This window comes from Pelmatolapia mariae, linkage group LG7, assembly GCF_036321145.2.
Source record: "Pelmatolapia mariae isolate MD_Pm_ZW linkage group LG7, Pm_UMD_F_2, whole genome shotgun sequence".
In the NCBI taxonomy this organism is placed as follows: domain Eukaryota; kingdom Metazoa; phylum Chordata; class Actinopteri; order Cichliformes; family Cichlidae; genus Pelmatolapia; species Pelmatolapia mariae.
In genome coordinates this window covers 51,208,986-51,231,840 of record NC_086233.1, presented here as the reverse complement: position 1 = coordinate 51,231,840, position 22,855 = coordinate 51,208,986, and the positions used below count along the sequence as shown (strand labels likewise).

The 22,855-nt window shown below is 45.1% G+C and overlaps 1 protein-coding gene across 1 annotated transcript; it reads left to right on the top strand.

The window, feature by feature from the left end:
• Positions 1-1,648: 1,648 nt before the first annotated feature.
• Positions 1,649-20,587, top strand: tle3a (TLE family member 3, transcriptional corepressor a). The gene is made up of 20 exons (XM_063479571.1): positions 1,649-2,313; positions 2,897-3,082; positions 3,682-3,782; positions 4,021-4,084; positions 5,408-5,452; positions 9,624-9,686; positions 9,920-9,994; positions 13,510-13,731; positions 15,653-15,775; positions 15,973-16,023; positions 16,102-16,254; positions 16,722-16,854; positions 16,959-17,134; positions 17,262-17,335; positions 17,427-17,676; positions 17,916-18,163; positions 18,259-18,406; positions 18,501-18,651; positions 18,855-18,931; positions 19,236-20,587. The coding sequence occupies exons 2-20, from the start codon at positions 3,059-3,061 to the stop codon at positions 19,341-19,343; spliced, it is 2,286 nt and encodes a 761-aa protein (XP_063335641.1). The 5' UTR covers positions 1,649-2,313; positions 2,897-3,058; the 3' UTR covers positions 19,344-20,587.
• The last annotated feature ends 2,268 nt before the right edge of the window (positions 20,588-22,855 follow it).

The following is a 22,855-nucleotide window of genomic DNA, read 5'->3' as shown; positions in this document are numbered from 1 at the left end:
GGGTCTCGGTGGGTGGAGAGCCCCCACCACCACCACCGTTCTCCCTGGGGTTTGGGCCCAGCCTTTTGTTGCCTTTAATCCAAGCACTCTCTATTGAAAAGCATGAGGGGGTGCCTGGCTGAGATTAGCCCGCCAGCTCTTGTGAGTGCTTGAGTTTCTCACAGACTGCCCCCATACTTTTGGAAATAACACAGTTATCCCACATCCTCAAGGAGGCTGACAAGAATGACAAGTAAGACGACTGCTGGGCAATCTCAGACCTTAAGGTGACATAATGACCTCAGCTTTCCCCAAAGTGAAGCATGGCTGGTTGTATTTAAGTCACTTACTGCAAGGCTATACCAGACTTGTTATAACCATAATTTAACTCCCCACTATTATACACAATTACATCTTGAATATGTGTGAAGATTTCACACGCATCTGTTGCTAATTTAGCATCTTTGAATGCATGTAGCACTTTAGAAAGATCAGAGATAATGTGATTTTCATTTGCAGCTGTATGGATGTGGTGTTGCCTCTTTTGTTTCACAACCGAGAAACACACACAGTTAGTAGCTACTTGTGTATCCATCATATACACAAGCAGTCAAGTGTCACATTTCTGCCTTGTGAAGGCAAAACACATATCTTTACAACACAACTTTAATATCATGTCTAATGTTGGAACAAGTGGATTGGCCTCTGTGATAAAGGTAAACAAGAGCCTTTTGTCTGCTAGTTACATAGGCCCATATGTAAAGGAAAACTACAGGTTGTAATGTTACAACTGTTTGCATGCTTCCTTTCTTCCTTTGTTTAATGTAGGCTCTCATTACCACGTGGTGGTAACAGATTGTTTGAACTGGAGAGAAAAGCCATTCGAAGCTAATTAAGCAGCCATTCCAGGCTCTATTCACAGGCAGAGGACCGAGGAGCACAGGCATTTGTCAGCGCTTGACCCCGCGTGGTATTGATTGACAACGCTGCTGCGTGAATGACAGGCTCGGCGCCGGCGGGCCAATAGGAAGCCGGCGAGTAAGTGCGCCGCGCGGCCATTGGACGAGAGGCCTTAAAGCCGCAGAGGAGTCCCACGTGGGGGCAGAGCCGAACCTTCAAAACAAGGCGCAGAGGCAGCGCTCAGACATGGCTGATGTTCATATCACACAAAGGCAATCATCTCCTCTTCCCCCGCTGAGCAACTATCATCCAAATGCTGATAGGTAGACGAGCGGGTATGTTGTTCAAGAATCTCGAAACACTTACGAGAAATTATATCGAGATGCTCCCGTGGCTTCAATTTTGGTGGGTGTCGTCGATCGATTGGTCATTATATTGTGCCCTTCACGCTGTGCGTGTAGGAAGAGGTGGTGATAGTGGTGGTGGCGAGAGGGAGGGGGGGTTAAACCCGGATATTTCTGGTTTTGCCCGCTACTTTGTATATTTCGTGTTAGCATTTCTTCGTATTTTGTAACCACGTTTTACAAGAAGCACTCCCCTCATCCGTTTTTCCGAGTGTGGGGATAAAAATTCACCGTACACCCCCACCCCTCCTCCTCCCCCGTCCCGCTGGTGGTCTTACCCCCTCAAAAAAAAATTCATCATCTTATTTCGGAGGCGCGCACACACACTGAGGGGGAAAAAAGGAAAACACCCTAATGAAGCGCGGATGTGGAATTTGTGCTGTCTCTGTCAAATTTGGATATCATCGTCGGCACATCAATGCCTGCTGTTGTTGCTGTTGTACACGGTGGGACGGACGGATGATGCCTTGTGGATCCGCGGGATGATGTCATGTACCGTTGCACCCCACGTGGGGGCCGTCGCTCTCCGATAGGCAGATGTGGCCGTATTCCTTCCGAGTAATGCGATTGGACAGATAGGCGCTTTCACGGCAGTTCAGCCCTGCTGCCTGTGTGTGGCAACCGGGGTAAGCTGGACAACTGGGGGAAACGCGAGATTGTGGAGAGTACCATGTTACGCTTTTAAAGAATCTCCAACCTCTTCGAGTCGGAAGACAGATTTTGGAAGCATATTTATTTATTTTTTCTTCTTCTTCTTCTTCTTTGTGGGATTAACCAGCCGCAGAAGGCGCACATTCCTCGGAGGTTCGCGGTTGAAGAATAAAGTATAGTTTAATCGAGCCCGACCGCACTAAAAATTTTTCTCCCAGCCTGGCTGGGTGCGTTTTGGAGAGAGCGAGGGAGAGAGGATGCTTGACGAAAACTGCGTCCACCAGGCTTACATTAGGAGGGATTAAACGCATGAATTATAGCCTGCTCAGTATTTTCTTCGGGAGCAGAAGTCGGACGGACGCTTCGGACTCACGCACGGGTACGTATTTACAAGAGCTGTTGATTTCTTTCTTAGTTTTTTTTTTTCTAATTTTTGGGCGTACGCTCGACCCCGCTTCCACGACTCTGAGCGGGAGTCAAACAGTAGGTGCAAGCCAGCGGCTGTCGCTTGTGGCCTGCCTGTAGACGTCCTACGGACCGGGGGAGGGGGCGGTGGTGGTCATTTCACAAACAGCAGTCAGTTCCCTTTCTTTCTTTTTTTTCTTTTATTATTATTATTTTCTAATTAAATAACGAAACTGATCTGAGCATTAAAATTGCACGGCGGATAAGTGGCTTCTCCAACATCGTCTACGTGTTGGCATCATGTTAAACTGCACGTTGAGATTTGTTAGGATATCGAGTCTGACCACTGACCGAATAAGGTCATCAAGAAGACAGAAGCGCTCGACTGTTGTGCTGCTTCTCTGACTCGGCTCGAACTGCTGCGGTAACTGGGACTAGTGTGCTGTGGTGACTACTTACTTATTGGTAAACAGTGTGAACTGTATGTGTGTGTGTGGTTTTTTTTTTCTATTTTATTTTTACGGTTATAGATTAAACCGCGTCATTTCTCAACACAGGATTTTCACGACCTCCCTCCCCCCCTCTCCTCATCCCCTGCCTCCCCCCTCCCTCACTCCCCTCGGCCCTGTCTGCTGAGACTGGTGTGGCTGTGAGCAAATTTCACCCGTTTTGCCAAAGGACCTGTACACTGGAGGGATAAACAAAGGATACATTTCAAGATGTATCCACAAGGCCGACATCCGGTAAGACTCGCTTCACCTATACTTAGAGAAGATTGCATATTTATTACAAAACACTGGTGCGGGTGTATGGTTCCTGCCTGTGCCGTGTCCTCCCCCACGTTCTCCTGAAACATGCCCTGCAAAGCGTTTTCCGCTCTTAATGCAGGTCATCGGATTTCTGTATGGTTTTCATTACAGTGCATTTATGCTTCATCGGAATATGCAGTCAGTACTAAATGGATGCAGATTGTTTGTATGCCTGGAGATATTTACTCAGCCAGACACTTGCATATGACTGTGTCTGAACGTGAAGACAGGTGGTGGTAGTGGTGGTGGTGATTTGAATTTCTTTTTTGAAATTACATTTCATATTTGGTGTGAAAGCTAATGTGTTATTACCCTCTGGAGGTGTGAATCAGACCCACCTTGTGGTAATGTCTTCCCGCAGAGGAGATGTTAGCCTAAAAGCCTGAGTCTAAATGTGTGAACCGTTCAGCTCTCCTTAGCAGGTCAGGGCACAATGCAGAATAAAACTTTCTCTCTGACTCTTTTTTTTTTTTTTTTTTTTTTTTTTTTTACAACCACCTTTCTTTTCTTTTCTTTTCTTTTCTTTTTTTCAGGCTCCACATCAGCCTGGCCAGCCTGGCTTCAAATTCACCGTAGCAGAGTCTTGTGACAGGATTAAAGATGAATTTCAATTCCTGCAAGCCCAGTATCACAGGTAATGATTATACTCAAAGAATGACAGTGTCAACATTTACTCTATTGGATTTTGAGGTTAAGGCTAATATTTGACTGTTGACTTCTGTAGGAACATATATATATGTTTGGGGTTTTTTTTGTTTTTTTAAAGCAGCCCTGTTTTTATCCTGTGCACATCTCTGTTAAGTGGTTAAGTGTGACTGAGTGATTGAAGTGGCACAGACGCTTGAAAATGACACCTGGTCTCCTATTTTAAGTCTTAAGGTGGAGTATGACAAACTGGCCAATGAGAAGACAGAGATGCAGCGCCACTATGTCATGGTAAGATTGTGTTACAATTGAAAGCAATTATGGTTTCCAGATTGCACGGCTTGTTGAAGATCTAGTTGGGGTGGAGTGAGACGGGGCTATTGTGATCACCTATGTGGTTGTTAGGGCGGGCTGAGTGGCAGGTACAGGCCTGTGAAAGCCCCCCCCCGTGGGGGTTGATGTAGCAGGTTGTTACAGAGGAGCGCTTCCTGACAGGCGGCCGGCAGTGGGCTGCCGCTCCATTATAGCATGCCCCTGATCTCCAAGGGTCGGCTGCAGTGTTGCCCTCTGTGTGTGCTGATCTGATTATTCTCCTAGGAGACTCCACACTCAGACATATGCATGGCCATAAATTAGGTGTGAGCTGAGGGCGGAGGCCCAGAGCAGCGTGTGGGAAAATACACCACAGTAAACAAAATGGAGGACGTGGAGCACACTGCACTCTCCTTTATACTCAGCTTCTTTGTAAACCTTAATCATTAGCTTGCTTTTTTTTTTTAAAGCAGCCTTTTAGAAAAACATAGGTGTGCCCCTGACGCAAAAATTAGCTCAGACATGACACACTAAGAAGGCTATCCCAGGTAAACACACCGGGAATTATTTAAACCAATGCATGCAGCCTTAAATTAAACTTCTTTTTTTTTTTGCTCACAGGAAAACAGCATGTCGGCCTGACAAGCAGGAGGTTAGGTAAACATGTTGGGAAGTATCCCACAGCCAGCGCTCGGTGTCAGGTTACGCCATGGCTGTGGGGCTCTGATCTCAGACAGAATGGCTCTCTTGTTTGAGAGTAATTTTCGAAGAAGCTAATGGACTGAATAATGCATTGGCCTCATCAAATAGACGCTGACTGGAAAGCCATTTCTGCTCCGGCTGCCACTTGTGGGCTCGGCGGATTACATTTCAGCCAGACAGACTGACCTGGCTGGAAATAAGAGTGTTGAGCAATCGCGTTACTCTAAGTAAACAAACATCACAGGGATCTGAGGGCTTAAGCTGATCAATAACTCTAACCCTCTCTTTTCTGCCCACACTGCAAACAGCGAAGCATTGATTTATTGGCTATTCACTCTGAGCTGCTCAAAGAAATCCTTTTGTTATCTGATTTTATAACGTATCTCTTTTTCCTGTAAAAACACTTTTTATATAGGCTTTATCGCGTTCAAATCCTGACCGTGATGTAATCAGCACAGCGATAATTACATTGAGGTTACGCCGGTCTCATGAGTGTAGAGCGCAAAAACACTCGCCTGTTGTTACACGTAATAAATATCATCAGATCTTGTAACTGCGCTGACGTCACTAACCACAATTAAATCCCTGCTTTCGTTTCAGTATTACGAGATGTCCTACGGGCTGAACATAGAGATGCACAAGCAGGTACGTATCACAGTGCTGCTCATATTTTTCAGCTCATTGGTTTTCCACGGTGTCAGGGGATGTCAGATCCAGGCGGAGCCACTTACAGGCTGTGAGCTGAACTGAGCATCAGTAGTGGTCTGAAAACAGGCAGATCCACTGCACACAAACAACAACACAACCCCAAACTTGTGCCACAGCTTGTACAAGTGCTGTGAGCCGTTATTGGAAATTTGCATATGGTGTGCATCCGGGATTTGACTCAGCTTTCTGATAAGATTAAAGGTAGACTTTGGCAGGCTTAGCCTTTGACTTAATGATTAAAAAGAGAGGCCCTCTGATAGGTCAGTATTTCTTTTTTTCAGGATGAAGTAATTACACCAGCAGAGCAAAAGTCCTTTAGTCACTTCATTGTGGTCTTATCTTTATCAGAAGATCCTATCTTGTATGTCTCTGCAGATAAATCGCACTGAAGTGATAGAGATTGTGTGAATGAGTGACATTTCATTGTATGCTGTTCTTAAAGCGCTGATGCCCCCCCCCCCCCGCTTCCCGCGCCCCCCTGCGACTGCCTGGCTTGGTTATAATGACAGCGTTGGCGGCATGGTGGGTTGGCGTGTTAGGGCGATCCATCAGTGTCTGTGCTGTGTGTCACACTTCCACATGTCTGTCAGGGCTCAGGCCCTTCTGATAGCTTCTGTCAGGCACTTATCGCCAACCAGAGGAGAGAGGTGGGGGGGATGGGATCAGGAGACAAGTTGGAGAATAGAGCTGGAGGCGGGGCAACAGCCCAGCTCTGTGTAAACAGGTTAATCGACTGATCCATTTTAGCGCCTGACTTTTATCAGGAACCTCAACAGAGCTGATGGAAGCGCTTGAATAATTCATCAGTGGGGCCCTAACCTGCTGAACGGCGTGTTTGTGAGCAAACAATGTGGGCCCCGTCCATGCAGCTCCCCCAGCTTACAGCTCAGGCAGGGGAGGAGGAGAAGATGGGGAGCGGTTAACAGGCAGGGTTGGGATGGATTATTGGATGCACACAGGCATATTATTTTCCTGCCAGGAGATTTATTCCATGGTGAGGAAATTCATTCCTCTAACTGTGCCTTTTTCATTACTGTGCAGGGACATAATTCACATTTCAGAATGCGTACACGGGCAAAGCTAAGACTGACGTGGTGGTGTTATCTGATCCCTTTCTATCAGCCATGTCAGTATGTCGATGCAAACTGCTAATTTCTGCTGCATGATGTCAGCTGGTAATTATCTTCATATGGTGCTTGTTTTCCAAGAGCTGCGTGGGGTTTGGGGCTTGTGTGGTGCTAAAATTCAATCAGATTAGGTCGTTACCTACGGCCGTAACGCAGCTATGTCTGCAGGAATCATTTGCTAAGTAGCAAAGTATCTGCCATGGCGAGCGCCAAAGCAAACTTGGTCAGCCAACAGGCTGTCTGCAGTCTTCATACAAAAGAGGCGTGCAGTGAAAAGTGGTTGGAGGAACTGTGGCTCTCCAAGCCATCAGTACTTCCATATCCCCAATCTGTCATGTGGGACTGGACTGCAGTGTAATAATTTCAGGGTGTGAACTGTTGGGTGTCAGTTTCACTTACATAAGCAGAAAAGTTACTTGACTGTACTTTAAGATGTGGCGTAACAACGACAGTTATGTTCTTATGCTGTTTTTGTTAGAATAAGTTTATTGTTTTTTAGATTGTGTCATGCTTTGTTTAGAAAAAAAAAACACAGCTCGACTGCTGCAGCTGACAAGACTAATCACAGTAATGACTCACGTATTCATTTATGCAGCTTTTCAGCATTTTTCAAATCAATACCAATAACTTTAAATGCCAATTAGAAACTAATTCTGGACTCACTACACTTCTTTATCAAAGACTGGTTTAGTGGAAGCATGAGGCAACGCTGTCAAAATTGCTGAGCCTCTAAATGTGACTAGTCAAGTATTGTTTATAGATGGATCATGTGACCAGAGCCACCACTTGTTTTCCCTCTACATTTAATACTCATCAGTGTCTCGAGTCCATTTTCCCATTGCTGATAGCAACAGGCGAATACCTCTCTGCACACCATTGACAAGCCAGCCCGAGAGTGCTCTTAAAGTGGTGCTACACAGGTCCGAGTACCTGTAATTGTGTAGCGGCAGTGCAAAGCCAGCCTCTCAAGGGCCAAGCTGTCATCTGCTTAAAGTGACAACAGCCCAATTTTTATCTGCCGGCAGGGGGAAAAAAAAGAAATCCTCCCAGCTCTGCACCGTATCTATTTTGACAGCAGTGGCGAGTTGAGTTGTTGCCTTTTCCGTGTATTTGCATGTTGTGCTGTGAGAGTGTAGAGACTGCCAGTTGTTTGGGGCAGAGTGGATCAGCCACCTCCTGACCTTTCCCAGCCAGCTGTCACCATGACACTAAGCTACAGAGGAATGGGCCGTGCGCTCAAGGCCTTTCTGCAAATCCTGTCAAATGTCCGACTGCTATTTACATGGCTTATCTGAACAAACATGGATTATACGGGTCCTGTCGCTTTTCGACCATTTCTGTGGGGCTCCTTCAGCTCTTTCTAGAACACTTACTACATTGCATTAATACCAGCGCTCGTAAAACATTTATCTTTATTACCTGTAGGTCACATTTATTGTGTGCCAAAGGGGACTGCGGTTCAGTCTCTTTCTTTTTTCCTTTTTTTTTTGTCTGCGGGCAATAATCAAGTTATAGTCAGTGTTATCTTTTGGACTATTGTACTTCCTGTGACACATGCTGCCATATATTTGTTTGGCATTATTGCATCTGATCCGCGGCTTCATCTGATATTGCATCTTCAGCTTGTTGTTGTTTGTCCTGCTGGCTTGACTGGCTAAGTGGCTATCCATGTTGCAGCTTGGGTCAGCAGGTCTCGTTCTGTTGGACATTACTCTCCAATCTCTCTGGCTCTGCTTAGAGGTAATATGTCTGGCTGCCAAAACTGCCTGGCATTTCTGCCATGTGTAATAAATAAGCTAGCGGCCTGCAAAGTACATTGTGTGTGCTGCTGCTCCAAATGAAAAATCAGAGAAAATCCCTGTGATGTGTTTGTGTTCTGCAGTGGCCCTGGGTTGAACTGCAGCTCATAAATTCCAAAGATGATGTAGCTTTGGCACTGTTATTTTTCTGCTCCCAGTGCAGAGCTTGAACCTGAAAGTCTCATCTCCCTTCCCTGGAAGGAGAAAGAGAGGCAGAGCAGGCCGACTGTGCAGTGTTTTTACAGGAGACTGGAGGGGGTGGGGGGCGTGGAGCATAAGCCCCCCCCCCCCCCCCCCCCCCCCCCCCCCCCGATCTTCCCCCGCACACCTCCTCCCACTGCTCTTTTTATCCACCATTCATTTGGTACGTTCATGTGATCGACAGGCTGAAAATTCAATTTAATGACCTGCCTCCAAGCACGTAATATGATTTTAAAGCCTGTTACGGTCAAGCAGAGGTGCCATTTGCATAATGATCCCAGCAAGATAGGGCTGCAGCCGTTGCCATGGCAGTTGGTAGACAAGCAGAAGAATGGAGGCAGGGCGTCGTGGATGTTGGGAGGCTATGAGGGTGGTGGGCTGGGCGCTTGATTGCAGTGAGAAACGGCTTGGGCTTTACTCCCGAAAAGCTGTAGCTTTAGCAAACGCCACTTGGGACACAGGCTGCTTGCTTAATGGTATTGATTGATAGATTTAAGGTGTCTCCCCTACAATGTTATTATGGTTTGTCTTTGCATGCTCTGCAGTCCTAATTGTTAATGTAAATTCCCCACACCGTTACATGTAAGTAAACAATGCGCTGTAGTTAGTAGGCCTTCCTTCCTGGGGTGTGGTTGTGTGGTTTAACTCTGAGGTTAACTGCAGGACAGCACATTCACAGATGAGGGGAAGAAGGGCAGAGTGAGAGAGGATCCTCTCAACACAGCAGCACTCTGCCTGCTCATATCCGTTTAGCATGGAGTGCACTCTTAGCACAGCTGTGCTCCATCCCCCTGGGCTCTCCTAATGTTTTAAATATTTCAAATGTCAATATCACGCTGTTTAGAGGATGTTGAGTCAAGCAGTTCTGATTGCCGCAGTAATTGACTTAATCGGTGTAAACATTAAAGGCGGGGTTATATGAAGTCACTGTCTCTTTCATACTTTACCGTCTCATTTTGCTCTCCTTTCTTTGTTTTCCAGACGGAGATTGCCAAACGGCTCAACGCAATTTTAGCTCAAATTATGCCTTTCCTGTCACAAGAGGTGAGTTTTGAGCCCGGTTTCCAAATGGTGTCACAGTTTACTACTAAAGCAACGCCACTTATTGTTGCCTGTACCCTTAAGATAATACTCCTTGCATTTGGGAATAATTGTGGTTAAGAGCATTTTATCTCACCTTTATAATTCTAGTGTTGCTTTGGAAAAAAACTGTGAAATTCATAGATAAGCAAGTGTGAATGTGTGATAAATAATCTTTTGCAAATGTCTGTCCACAGCACCAACAGCAGGTTGCTCAGGCAGTAGAGAGGGCTAAGCAGGTGACTATGACTGAGCTGAATGCCATCATCGGGGTACGTGGACTTCCCAATCTGCCTCTCACCGTGTGTATACCCCCTTTTATTCCTTTATTTGACCTTGGGTAGGGGCAAACCTTCACATCAAATTCATATACCGAGTAGTCTGAACTGTTGAGTGAACACATTGTAATACACCACTTGCTAAACTTATAGTGCATATTTGCCTCTTTTTAAATCAAATGTGTCATCACTATTTTTTTTTTTCATTTCATGACTTATTTTTCACTATTAAATTCAAACTAAACTATTAATATTGGCAACTACACCCCAAAAACAAACCAAAAAAAGACTCATGCTTTGCTTTAGCTTTGGCCTCGGTGGCATCTTCAATGCCTTGTTGTGTGTTGATAAATGCGAGCCTGAGAGCTCTCGAGATCCCCCTTCGCAGCTCGTATTGCTTTAATTGGCTAAGGTTTTAATGAGGAGCCTCATCTCTCACAGTTGACCTGGATTGCTGTGGGAATTAAAAGGCTGAGGGTGAACTAAACACAGCCAGCACTGCAAGCTAACTGAGACAGCACAGACAGTCGTCAGCCATCACGGCTCCGCTGCACAGTTCTTTTCACGCCACGGCAGCGAGCGGTAATCCGCTGCATTCATCCTGCATTCATCGCGGCTTCCAAACGCCATCTGCTCCTCATTGATCAGCTGTGCTGACCCTGGCATGCTATAATGAAAGTGATTGGTTTCACCTGCGATAGAAAGCTCAAACTGTCTGTGATCTTGTGACTACTGTAGACTCTCCGGCATGCACAGAAGACTAGCCTAAAGGCTCACTTGATGACTGGAAGCACATATTGGAATTCAATTAATAACCCCCTTGGTGACCTTTTGTTCCTGGATAATTGCTCCCTAGAATTTGCCTGAGTGTGTGTCTTGAGGTGATGGAAAACTGTTTGTTACTCCTCTGTTGGACTGAAACAGATGCTTTATTACACTTATTGGAAGAGCAGCTGCTGCAGTAATAGTAGTAGTAGTAGAAGAAGCAGTAGTTCCTAAGAATAGGATATTTCACTAGTGGGGTTTTTTGTGGTCTATATGATTTTCACATTTAGAGCACCACAGTACTAGGATGTTGTACATTTGAATTTGTATTTTTCATCATCTGACTGTGCCTTGTTGGGCTTTCAAAGCATTAAGAAAACATTTTATGAGCTATCTGACAAGCTCAGAGTTTTAGTTTGTGGTCTTTTGTGGGAACCAGGACAGTTTTTATGAAACAGTAAGGCTCCCACCCGGGTCACTCAGGTCACTCACGTCAGAGGAGGAGGAAATGTAGCCACTGTATGTTTTACGAATACCTTGCCATTAGTTATTCATTAAGAAGAAGCTCCGTAGGCATGCCAAAATCCTCATGTATTTTGTAAAGCAAGGTGAAAGAGCGTGCCAGGTAGACAGGCAGCATCCAGGAGCCAGCTGCATGTCTTATTGATGGAGCTGAGGGCCATTAATAGAATGAAACTGGGACAGCTGCATGTGTTGAGATGAACCTGACAAGCAGCGTTTTCTGGTAGACTAGAAAATACCCAAAATATCCGCGTCATAAACGAGGCATTTTAAACGAGCCCACATTTCTCCCTGCGTAAAATAATACTCATTGTTTTAAAGTGTTAACTGATTATTACAAGTTTTTCTTATGTTTGAATGACCATTAACTGTGTTATATAGTAAGAACAGAAGCATCTGTAGCAGCTCAAGACATGAGTGCTCTGTTAACCCTGTCTAGGTCTCATTTTAAACGGCATCTACAAATATGTCTGCACTACACTCTTGTTAATGGATTTGGTGTTGTGCAAGTTGCATTGCACTTTTCCAGCCCAAGGGCATTGCCTTTCTAAAGTTAGTTTGTTAGCACACCAGAGACTACTATAATATATTTGCTCAGTTTTGTGTGTATCTTTTTTTTTCTTTAGCTACACTCAGTTAGAGGAAAAAGGAGCAAAGAGTAGGTCTTTATCTTAGAATATTAAATTAGAGAAAATAGGCCAGACTCCTTTCTTTATTTATTATTGTCTTCATTTATGGCCCCTGTAATGAGGGCTGTTGCTGATCAGCCATGCTTATTACCCATCAGTGCCTCATTAAACACAATGAGCAAGGATGGCTCTCCCCTGCCAATGAACTGGCTCCTTAATTTCCCTCATGGACACAATATTATAACGTACTCGCTCTCTTAGGCTCCCGGACAGACACGGAGAGAGAGAGAGAGAGCTCCCTGTGTCTGTCTTGGGTACGTTTTGTAATTGGATTGACATCTGCCCCATGTAACAAAGCACAAGGTTGCAAGTTAAAAAGTTAGCTATTAGTCATGCTAGTCCTCTCTACTTCTACAACAGAAAAACAAAAGAACAATGTGGATTATATTTCTAAGGACATATTTAAGCACTAAGTGTATTTTGTATTCCTGCTACAGAATTTAGGAGTTCCTGCTGAGTTAATGTATTTTTAATTATGTGTTAGGCCTGCCCACCACCGTCTTCTATGCGTCGCACTACCTCCCTGGTCATTACAAAGATTCTAATATTCCTGAAATGGCCATAAATGGCCACTGATTGAAATCCGTCTTGTAAAAAGAGAGAGGAGTGTGCTGTAACAGCATCTGAATTATTCAGCTGGCTCGTATACGGGTAATAAATTGCTGATGTTTTTATTGGTGTCTCAGCTAAGTATTATTTAACCTTGCTTTAAACTGCTTACTTCCATGCTGAGTGCCTTTTAACTCCCATCTATTTCCCTGTGCCTTTCAAATATTGATGCTGAGTATTGGAGGGTTGACTGAGTGCCAGCATGGGACCCCTGGTCCTGGCTCCCGCAGCAGCCTTCCAGACACACACTCAGAAACACACTCAAAGACTCAGAGTGAGAGGGAAGGCGTGCCAGCTTCTAGCACTCTGTGTTCCCGCAGTCTCTTAAAGTTTGGGTGTGCAAATGATTCATGTTCCGTCAATCCAGAAATGTGAATATGAGATCAGTAAACAGACACTGGATGTGTTTGAAAAGCGGGTATTGTTTAGCCCACAGACATTTCCACAGAGCTTTGTATTCTGATCGCTTAAATCACAGAGGCACAGGAGTTGTGTTGTTGCAGTAGAATATGTGCCAGTTTACCTTTTAAGCATAATGATTTTCTCTTTTAAGATGTGGTTGAAGCAGACTTTTTTTCTTTTTGGATAAAGTAGAATGAAAAATATTTCAGTTTTCAATAATACACTGCGATTAGTGGGTTATTTCGATAACTTGAGCACCTCTGCCTCGTGTGTTACACATGCTGAGAGCGGTCAGTCAGTTATAAGTTTTACTCGCCTCAGCACAGATCTAGGGCTTATGCCACCCTGGCCTGGTATGGAAATAGCACTGAGGGGGATTGCTGTGTGTTCCTGACAGTAATAGACTTGTGAATGTGCTAATATCATCTGGGGTTTAGCCTCGTGCTTAGTTGGTGGTTTCTCCTTGCCCTTTCCCTCCAACCCATTTGTTGTCTGTCTGTCTATCTCCCTGTCACCTTACAGCAGCAGCAGCTCCAGGCACAGCACCTCTCCCATGCTGCCCATGGGCCTCCAGTCCAGTTGCCGCCTCACCCCTCGGGCCTGCAGCCCCCTGGTATCCCCCCTGTGACGGGCTCCGGATCAGGGCTGCTGGCGCTAGGAGCTCTGGGAAGCCAAGCCCACCTCCCAGTAAAGGATGAAAAGAACCACCATGATCTCGAACACCGAGGTGAGAAGAAGAGCTCGGCCCCATGGCTTTGTTAGCTAGTTATTATTTGCGAGAATCAAAAGGCATATTAATTTTAGCAGTTCTGAAAAGACGTTAAACTGACATAAACCAATTTAGTGCTGAGTGCTTCTCACTCTCACAATCATAGGGCCCTTAGGTGAGGAGCACATCCTGTCTGTTCACATTCTGTCTGGGTAATGAGCTGGTACATTCCCAGCCCATGACTGCATAAGCTATTCAGCAGCTCCAATACACGCCGATAAGAGGGGCCTTGTGCCCTGCAGTTGATTGTCACACATTCGGCTAGAAGCATCTGTTATGATGTGCTAACTGACTTGTTTTTCTCTTTGCTCCGCTTGGTTTCATCTTTGCCTCGGCCGCCACCGTGATGTCTGCGACACAGAGAGCACGGTAAGTTTCCCGAGCCGCACTTGTTTTGCTTTTTTGTAATTCATCACATTTTCATCTGCGCTGCAAGTGTCAAGTAGAACTCCTCCATCAGTGCATGCATATACTGATTTCATGCGGTGTAATCTGAGTTCAATAAAATGATTAATGGAAAATGAGGTCTGGAATATAAGTCGTGTGTGTTTAATCCAGAAGGGGAAATGACTGGTATCATGCTGGAGAGATTAGAAGCCTTGTAATTTCATCACAATTAAAGAAGGGCTTGGACTTCCCCTTCTTAAAGGATTTATTTGATCCCTTCTACTGTCTCCCTTGTTTACCAGCTCTCTCTCTTTCTTCTTCTTGGCATGTGATGAATATTTATGAACACAAATGGAGTGTTGTTTTGTTTTTCTTTTCTTTTTTTTTCTTCTTCTCCACCTCGTCTGGCTGGGCCTGCTAAAGCGTTATATTTGAAATGCTGCGATCTATGATGGCTTGTGATGGGCCTGTGAGATTGTGTTTCTGTAGGCCGGGCCAGCTGAATGGGTGCAGTCATGTCTGAAGAAATGGAAGTCCTGGGGCGATTAGCGGGCCTGTTTTGTTTCTGTGCTCTCGTCCCTGGTCATCTGATAGTAGAATGGTGACTTTGGTTAATGAGTCACGCTAAGCATCTCTTTAAAGGTCAGCCATTATGCAGACAGTGGCTGTTTGCCCAGACTGCTAGTCCATCAGCCATTGTTCACTTCTCTGAGTCGCCGCTGACTTAGTCCATGTTTTCGCTTTGGTCCTCAGATGAGGGACAGAGAGAATCGGGAGAACTTGGCAGTTTACAGGCAAGTGGCAAACTCCTGTGAAAGCTGCTGGACACCTGCCTAAAGCCTCCCATTCTTTTGGCGTTTAGAGTGAGCTGTCCCAGCTTGTGTGGGCAGGCTCCATGAAGAAGCACCAGTCAGTCCCACGCTGCCGTGCCCACTGGCAGGATATAGATTCTCTTTCTTTATCTGAGCTCAAAGCCTCAGCTGACATGGTGCCCAAGCGCACTACAGCAATCAATGCCCAGCACCCACAACATATAGGTTCTCTCCCCCCTCTCTCTCGCTTTACTTTCGTTTTTCTCTCCTCCCATCTCTCTCTCTCTCACGCTCAGCCTGACTGACTCCGGAGAAAAGGCCCTCTGTTCAGCTACAACACACTGCTCATGTCCCTGTGAGGCTGTTTGTTGTCCAGTTATGAGGAGGAGGGAGCCCAGCTCGGAAAACAAGCCCTCCTCCATTCAGTTCAGATAACAGCCCATTCTGTTGTGTGGCCAGGGACAGGCTTGTGTGCGAGATTGGGCTTGGCTGGTGTCAGGGTACTGTTTGGAGCTGGCCTACAGCTGCATTTTAAGAGTCCGCTGTATCCATCATTGTGTGAATAAGGCATTTTTAGTGTTTGGATTGGCACAGTGTGTTCTCTGTGAATTTGTAATGGATGAATGACTTGCTGCGCTCTCTTACAGAAGGAAGACAAAATGGTAATAAAGCGTGTTTGGTTTTTCCCCTTTTGCAGAATAACTCAATATCCCCATCAGAAAGCTTACGCACAGCCAGTGAGAAGCATCGCAGCTCCTCAGACTACAGCTTGGATTCTAAGAAACGCAAAGTGGAGGAGAAGGACAGCATGAGTAGATATGTAAGTCCTTGAAGGAGTAGTTCAGCATGTTGGGGAAATGTACTTATGAATGGTGACTTAAAAAAATTGCTTTAGGTTCACAATTTAATTTAAAAAAGTAATGAAGTTTAGACCAGAGAACAACATCCTGGAGTCTGTGCTTTAATTTTTCCCCATCTGTATGTGTTAAGTTAAATGATTACTAATTATTGTTACAGGACAGTGACGGAGAGAAAAGCGACGACTTGGTGGTCGATGTGTCCAATGAGGTGAGCTGCACAGCAATTGTTCGTAGCACACTGACGTGACGTTGCTGTTATGTAAATATTACTGGTGTGTTTCTCCAGGATCCTGCCACTCCACGGGCAAGCCCAGCCCACTCACCACCTGAAAATGGTATTGACAAGCCCCGCCCCCCAAAGAAAGACACACCCAACAGCCCCGCATCAGTGGCGTCATCTGGAAGCACCCCTTCCTCCAAGGCTAAGGAGCTCAGTCATGTAAGACATCAAAAGAGTTGTGGACAAACTGGGACAGAAAGGGTTTTAAATGACAATTGCCGAGAGACCAAAGGGACATGTGCAAATAGATCTAGGACATTTTCTGCAGTGGATTAGCAATGGCTGTCTGTGCTTTAAGTGCATGACTAAACGTCAGGGATAATATTGTCCCGCATCAGGATCAGTCAGGTCTTCTCTGTTAATAGCTCAATGTATTTAACTATTCCAGGATTTTTCCCTCTGCCTCACTAAAAGATTAAAGCCAAAGCAGTAAGGGGATAAAAACGTCCCCATCTCCATTGTGACCATAATAGGTTTTAGAATAAATAGCAGTTTATGGCTCTGCAGGACTATGAGGGTTGTCAGAATTAGATTGGATTAAGTTCAGTTTGCTTTCAAATTGTCAGTCTGCACAGTGCCTGGTTTCCGGGATTGTGATTGTGCTTGCTCTCTCGTTCCCTTGACAGAATGACAAATCCTCCACGCCTGGTCTCAAATCCAACACCCCCACCCCCCGAAACGATGCCCCCACCCCTGGCACCAGCTCCACTCCTGGGCTCAGACCCATCCTGGGCAAGCCACCAGGCATGGAAGCTCTCGGTTGGTACCATTCTCTTCACTTTACAGAAACTGAGATGATCTTTTTTTTCCATTCTTTCGCATAACTGTTAGGCCACAAACCGATCTCCTGTCTTTGTCTACAGCAGCCCCAGCTTTGCGCACACCTCTATCCATTGCAGGTTCCTATCCTACCCCCTTTGCTATGATGGGCCATCATGAAATGAACGGAGGCCTGACTAGCCCTGGGGTGTATGCTGGTCTGCACATCTCCCCTCAGATGAGCGCTGCAGCAGCAGCAGCCTATGGACGCACTCCCATGGTAAAGGCTTTCCGTTTCCTTTTCTGTAGTTTTGGATCATCTAAAAGTCATGTACAGGATGCAATGAGGGATTTTACTGTGATAACAGTTGAGTATGTTAGTCAAACATTCCCATATCATCTTTTAGGGGTTTGATCCTCACACCCACATGAGAGCCCCGGGCCTCCCAGCCAGCCTCACATCTATTTCTGGCGGCAAACCGTAAGTGTCTCCCCAGATATGTTGCAGATCCATTTTTTTTTTGTAACACAGCTGATATCAAATACTGACAGGCATGTGTCTTTTCCTTCAGAGCGTACTCCTTCCATGTCAGCGCAGATGGTCAAATGCAGCCTGTGCCCTTCCCACCCGACGCCCTCATTGGTCCCGGTATTCCACGCCACGCCCGTCAGATCAACACACTGAGCCATGGCGAGGTGGTCTGTGCTGTCACCATTAGCAACCCCACACGTCATGTTTACACTGGTGGCAAAGGCTGTGTCAAAATCTGGGACATGAGCCAACCAGGCAGCAAGAGCCCCGTGTCCCAGCTGGACTGTTTGGTGAGGACCTCATCAGTTTTTCTTAATGTTTACACACGTTATTTCATTAACACTAGAAAAAAATTAACAAGCCAAACACTTATTCACATAGTTCAGATTAGGTTTGAGGTTCAATCTCTGGTTTATTTGTTATGACAGGACGTTTTTTATCCTCCGCCTGTGATTTGTTTGTTTCTAAAGCTCTCCCTAGCTCCACTGCCTTGAACATGTATTGATTTGCTTTGTCCTCGGTGCAACAGAACAGGGATAACTACATCCGCTCCTGTAAGCTACTGCCTGATGGTCGCACATTGATTGTCGGAGGCGAGGCCAGCACACTGACCATCTGGGATCTGGCCTCTCAGACACCGCGGATCAAAGCTGAGCTCACCTCCTCAGCCCCGGCGTGCTACGCCTTGGCCATCAGCCCTGATGCCAAAGTCTGCTTCTCGTGCTGCAGTGATGGAAACATTGCCGTTTGGGACCTGCATAACCAGACTCTCGTTAGGTCGGAAACAAAACTTTATTTCCAGTATGTGGGCTTGAGTCAATTTAAAAGATAATGTCAATAACTGTCTGTATGCCTTCCGATTTTGATTTTAGGCAGTTTCAAGGTCATACGGATGGTGCTAGCTGTATTGACATATCCCATGATGGCACTAAGCTGTGGACGGGTGGTCTCGATAACACTGTTCGCTCCTGGGATTTGAGAGAGGGTCGACAGCTGCAGCAGCACGACTTCACTTCACAGGTACAACGCTGCATAATGCAAGGGGCCAGACCTGGAGTCTGTTTTCCTTTCGACCGAAGAACTGTCTGCAATTATTGTCCTGTTTGATCTCCAGATCTTTTCTTTGGGCTACTGTCCGACTGGCGAGTGGCTTGCTGTGGGAATGGAGAGCAGCAACGTGGAAGTGCTCCACCATTCAAAGCCTGACAAGTATCAGCTCCACCTGCACGAAAGCTGTGTCCTTTCCCTCAAGTTTGCCTACTGCGGTATGAACAAACACACAAAAAGAGCATCAGATAAAGCTGACCGTATTTAACTGTGAAGAGCCCTTTGCCTGTCCTTATTAGTGCCTTTTTTTAAAATAGCGTAAATGCTTGTTGTCATCTCAAGGCTACTCTTCATTTGTAGGTACTTTTCCTACTACTTGTTAGTGAAAGGTGTCCTGATGGCACTTTTGTTGTCTTTGCAGGTAAATGGTTCGTAAGCACCGGGAAGGACAATCTGTTGAATGCTTGGAGGACTCCTTATGGCGCCAGCATATTCCAGGTATGCAGATCAATAGACTCTGTCTGTAGCCAGGCCAAACGTACACACAGATCTCTAAGAGGAAGGGCAAAACGACCGCTGTCTGACAGGACTATCCTATCAGTGAAAACTGAACCTGAATTATTGACCTGACAAAGACGCCTTTTTGAGGCCCGTCAGGCCAGAAGTTGATGTCAGTGCAATCTAATCTTGCCATGAAGTCAGCTAATTTTCACCACTTAACTTACTCAGCAACATTTAAGGTTAACTGCCTCCAAGATTAAAGTGTTTTTTTTGTGTGTTTTGTTTGCTTTTCTTTAAACAGTCCAAGGAGTCCTCATCTGTCCTGAGCTGTGACATTTCTGCAGACGACAAGTACATCGTGACAGGCTCTGGTGACAAGAAGGCCACTGTGTATGAAGTGATCTATTAGAAGAGACTGCTTTGGATCGGAGCATGCTCATGCTCAGGAACAGTAGACACTTCCTCCATCCTCCTTCCCTCACACAGACAGCATGGATGTTGCCTGCAGCTCCAAGGTGGATGGGCAGGAAGTTTGGCAGTGCCAGACGAAAATGGATGGTGGTGTTATTGTGGCACTGGATGCTGTGTCCTTCGGCTCTGCCCTTCCTCACTCATACAACTAACACTTGTACAGCGAGTGCAGTTTCCCAAGGCACCGAGAAGAAAATAATGTCTTGCTGTTTCTGTTTGTTGGATATTTCTTTTTTTATTCGTCCTTTTTAATGTGGAGATAAAGTTCCATGACACAAGTAGAAGCGGCGCTTCGCTCTGGAGCTTCTCCTTGGAGGTCCTGTGAAAAGTGTACATAATGGAGTAATAAAAGGCCTTTTATAGATTTATATTTTGGTGTCCAGTTACGCTTGTGATGGTTCTTTCTTGTTCTCTCCGTGATTTTCTGTCCCCTCCGGGGATGGAAATTAGATTAGGACTTTGTAAGAGGATATTCTATTTCAGTTTTTTTTTTCCCCCTCCTCGGCTTTTTTTTTTTTCTCATGTTCCTTGTCCAAAATGACCTTTTCGGAAATCTAATTTGTATTTTTTTTTTCTCCCTGACAAAGGCTTTTTTTTTCTTCGCTATTTGCTGTATCACAGACATTTGTCCCATGGATTTTTGCAGTCGAGAATTCTGGAAAGGCTTTTTTTTTTCTGTAGGGAGGAAAAAATCATGGTTTCCAGTTATGTTTACCCTTTTGACCCTGATCAGCAGAATTTCAGCTTTGAAATGAAGACCTTTCACTGAACCCTGGCTCCTGTCTATAACATCAAAATGGATTTATATCAACTGTCGGATTGATGGGTTTTACAGAGAAGCAGCTGTGACTTGAGCTCACTCTGTTGACTCAACCACTGTATGAAAACTTTGCTCCACTCTGCAAAGTTTAGCCATCAGTCTATTAGAGATCGTTATTGCCGCTTGTGTTTGCGAGCCTGTGACTGATATGCAAGACTTGGTTACTCATAAAGGACGCAGGCAAAGCCATTACCACGTTCGACATTTTGGGTGTATTCTTTGCTTTCTTCAGTATTTCATAATATTCACTACAATCTTCTCATAGACGGGAATGGTCTCATCATAAACACAAGTTAAGACTGTGTAGCATACATGTGGCATCATCCATAAGGACTGTACAGCTGACAGTTGTTGATAAATCAATAAACTGTTTTATATAAAATTTATCTTGACTGGATTTCTGTAGTGCTGTGGTCTCGCTGTGGTAGGTTTCCAAGGATTAGTTGGAGACTTTGGGGTAATATGGTTATTAGCTCTTTTTTGTAAAGCGTTAAATCGAGTGTATGCCTGAAGATGAAGTTGCCAACAGAATCCACCTTAGCGTCATGACCAAACATGCAGAAATAGCTTAACTACCCGCAAATCTAAAGCTCTTTTTTTTTTTTTTTTTTTAAATTTAATCTCAACAGGTGTATGTGCCCAAATATTACTATTATTTGTTTGGTTAGGCTCAGTTTAAAAAGGAAAAAAAAATCTGTGATGACAAGCCTCCAGAAAGTTACTGAATCCATCCAAGAAATGTTCCAGAACGCAGCCTGGCATAAAACCACGTGCCGTTTTTGCACTTTGGTTTTTGGATTAAACAAACAAGGCATAATGTGTTAATTGGTGAGCTTTAGAGGAACTGATAAACAGATTTTGTTATTGCCAGACTGTCTAAGGCTACCCGTTTTTCCCTTGCCTCTGTGCTAAGATTGTCGCCTGTCGATTCAAATTTACCAAACAACTCCTGGCAAGAAAGATGCCAAACCATTTGTTTAAGGAAAGAAGCTTAAAGTCACTGATTAATATTTGCTTTTACAGTGCAGCCAACAGTGGGTGTGGTAAAACACCTAAAGCACTTACTGCTGTTGAGGGCAATGCACCGACATGCTGAACGTCTCTCGGGCTTGCTTTTTCCTCTTCTAAAAACTAAAAATGCAACCTCAAAGTCCCCCTTGTCCTGTGTGTTGCTAGTGAGGGATCTCCCTTGCTCTAGCTTGCATCTACATTACATACAATCTTATTCACGGGCTGCTCTTGACAGTAAATGGAAGCACATCAGCAAATTGCTGTAAATGCATTCAGATAGGAGCTGACAACTGTCTCAGGAGAACCACAGACACGATAGAAAAAAACATTCTGGGTGCTGTTAGAGAGGGTTGCTATGGACCTTTGCCATTGGTTTTAACTCAGAAGATTACAGAGCTTGCATTAATATTTGAGGGATGAACTTGATGCAACTTTCAAAGTCGCATCGTGCTGTACCAACTGTGTTCACTGTCACGGCTAGTGACTTTTTTTAGAGTTTGGATTAATGCATGGTGGCAGCTATGAAATCACACGCCCATCACAGAGTGATACAATAAGGCAGAGGTTTATGAAGTGCCACTTCAGAAATATGACGTAAACACTGCTCTCGAGTTCCCTTGAGTGGTCTTTTGGTAGTTGAATACTTTTGGGCTGGACGGATGAATGGCCCAATCCCTCCACTCCAGAGCAACGCTCTCCTAGGACTCTGCTTGAAGCTGTGAGCCCTTCATATGGCTGCCTCTTCAAACATGTTGTTGTTAGATTATAAAAGCGGGGCCGGATGCTTTCAGCATGGAGCCAGCCGCCATGCCCCGCTCTCACGGGCTCATTTGTTAAAGGCTATAGTCTTTCTTTTCCCACATTGCTGAAGTGTGTACTTCCTGTGCGCATTTGTAGCTCAAGCTTCTTGCTCAAGTACAGTTTTCTTCCTCACTTAATCAAACAGTGGAATATCTGCAGATGAAAGGTTGTACCTCTGAGTGCCTATTGCTGGACATTGAAGGGGTCATTGTCTCGCCTTCCGCTGATCTACCTCTGAATGGAAGGCTTTCAAGCAGGTTCTCATGCAAAAGCCCATGGTGCTCTGTTCTATTTAGAGAAGGGCAACAGTGCAGTGTAAGGAAATAGAGTGGCCTAAGTGTTTTACAGCAGCTCTGAGGATAAGAACGTGGTCCAGTTCTCTTCTTCTCTTTTGCATTGTCAGAGCCAAGACTCAAAGACAATACAGAAATTCAAGGGTGGTCTGTAATGCCAGTGTGTGCACTGTGTGAATGTCTTTTTTTTTTTTTGGTTGTATTTTGTTTTGTTTTTTTTAGCTTTAACTCTCAGGCACTGATCACAGTCCACCAGATTTCTGGCTGGTTCTTTTGGCTGGCATTCTGTTTTCTACCCTCCCCCATCCATCACACAGAGAATCAGGATTTATTTATTTATTTTTCAACAGCGAGGGACTGGCACCGTGCTGAAATGCAGAATAATAATCCCCTAATCACCTGAGTATTGCCAGTCCTAGGTTTTATCTGCAATGGACGTGAAAGCCCCCAGTGCCTAGTGATTACAGCATTTGATCTGGGTAATAATGTCTTCACTGTTGCCCTGCCTAGGGCCCGAAGGCAGCA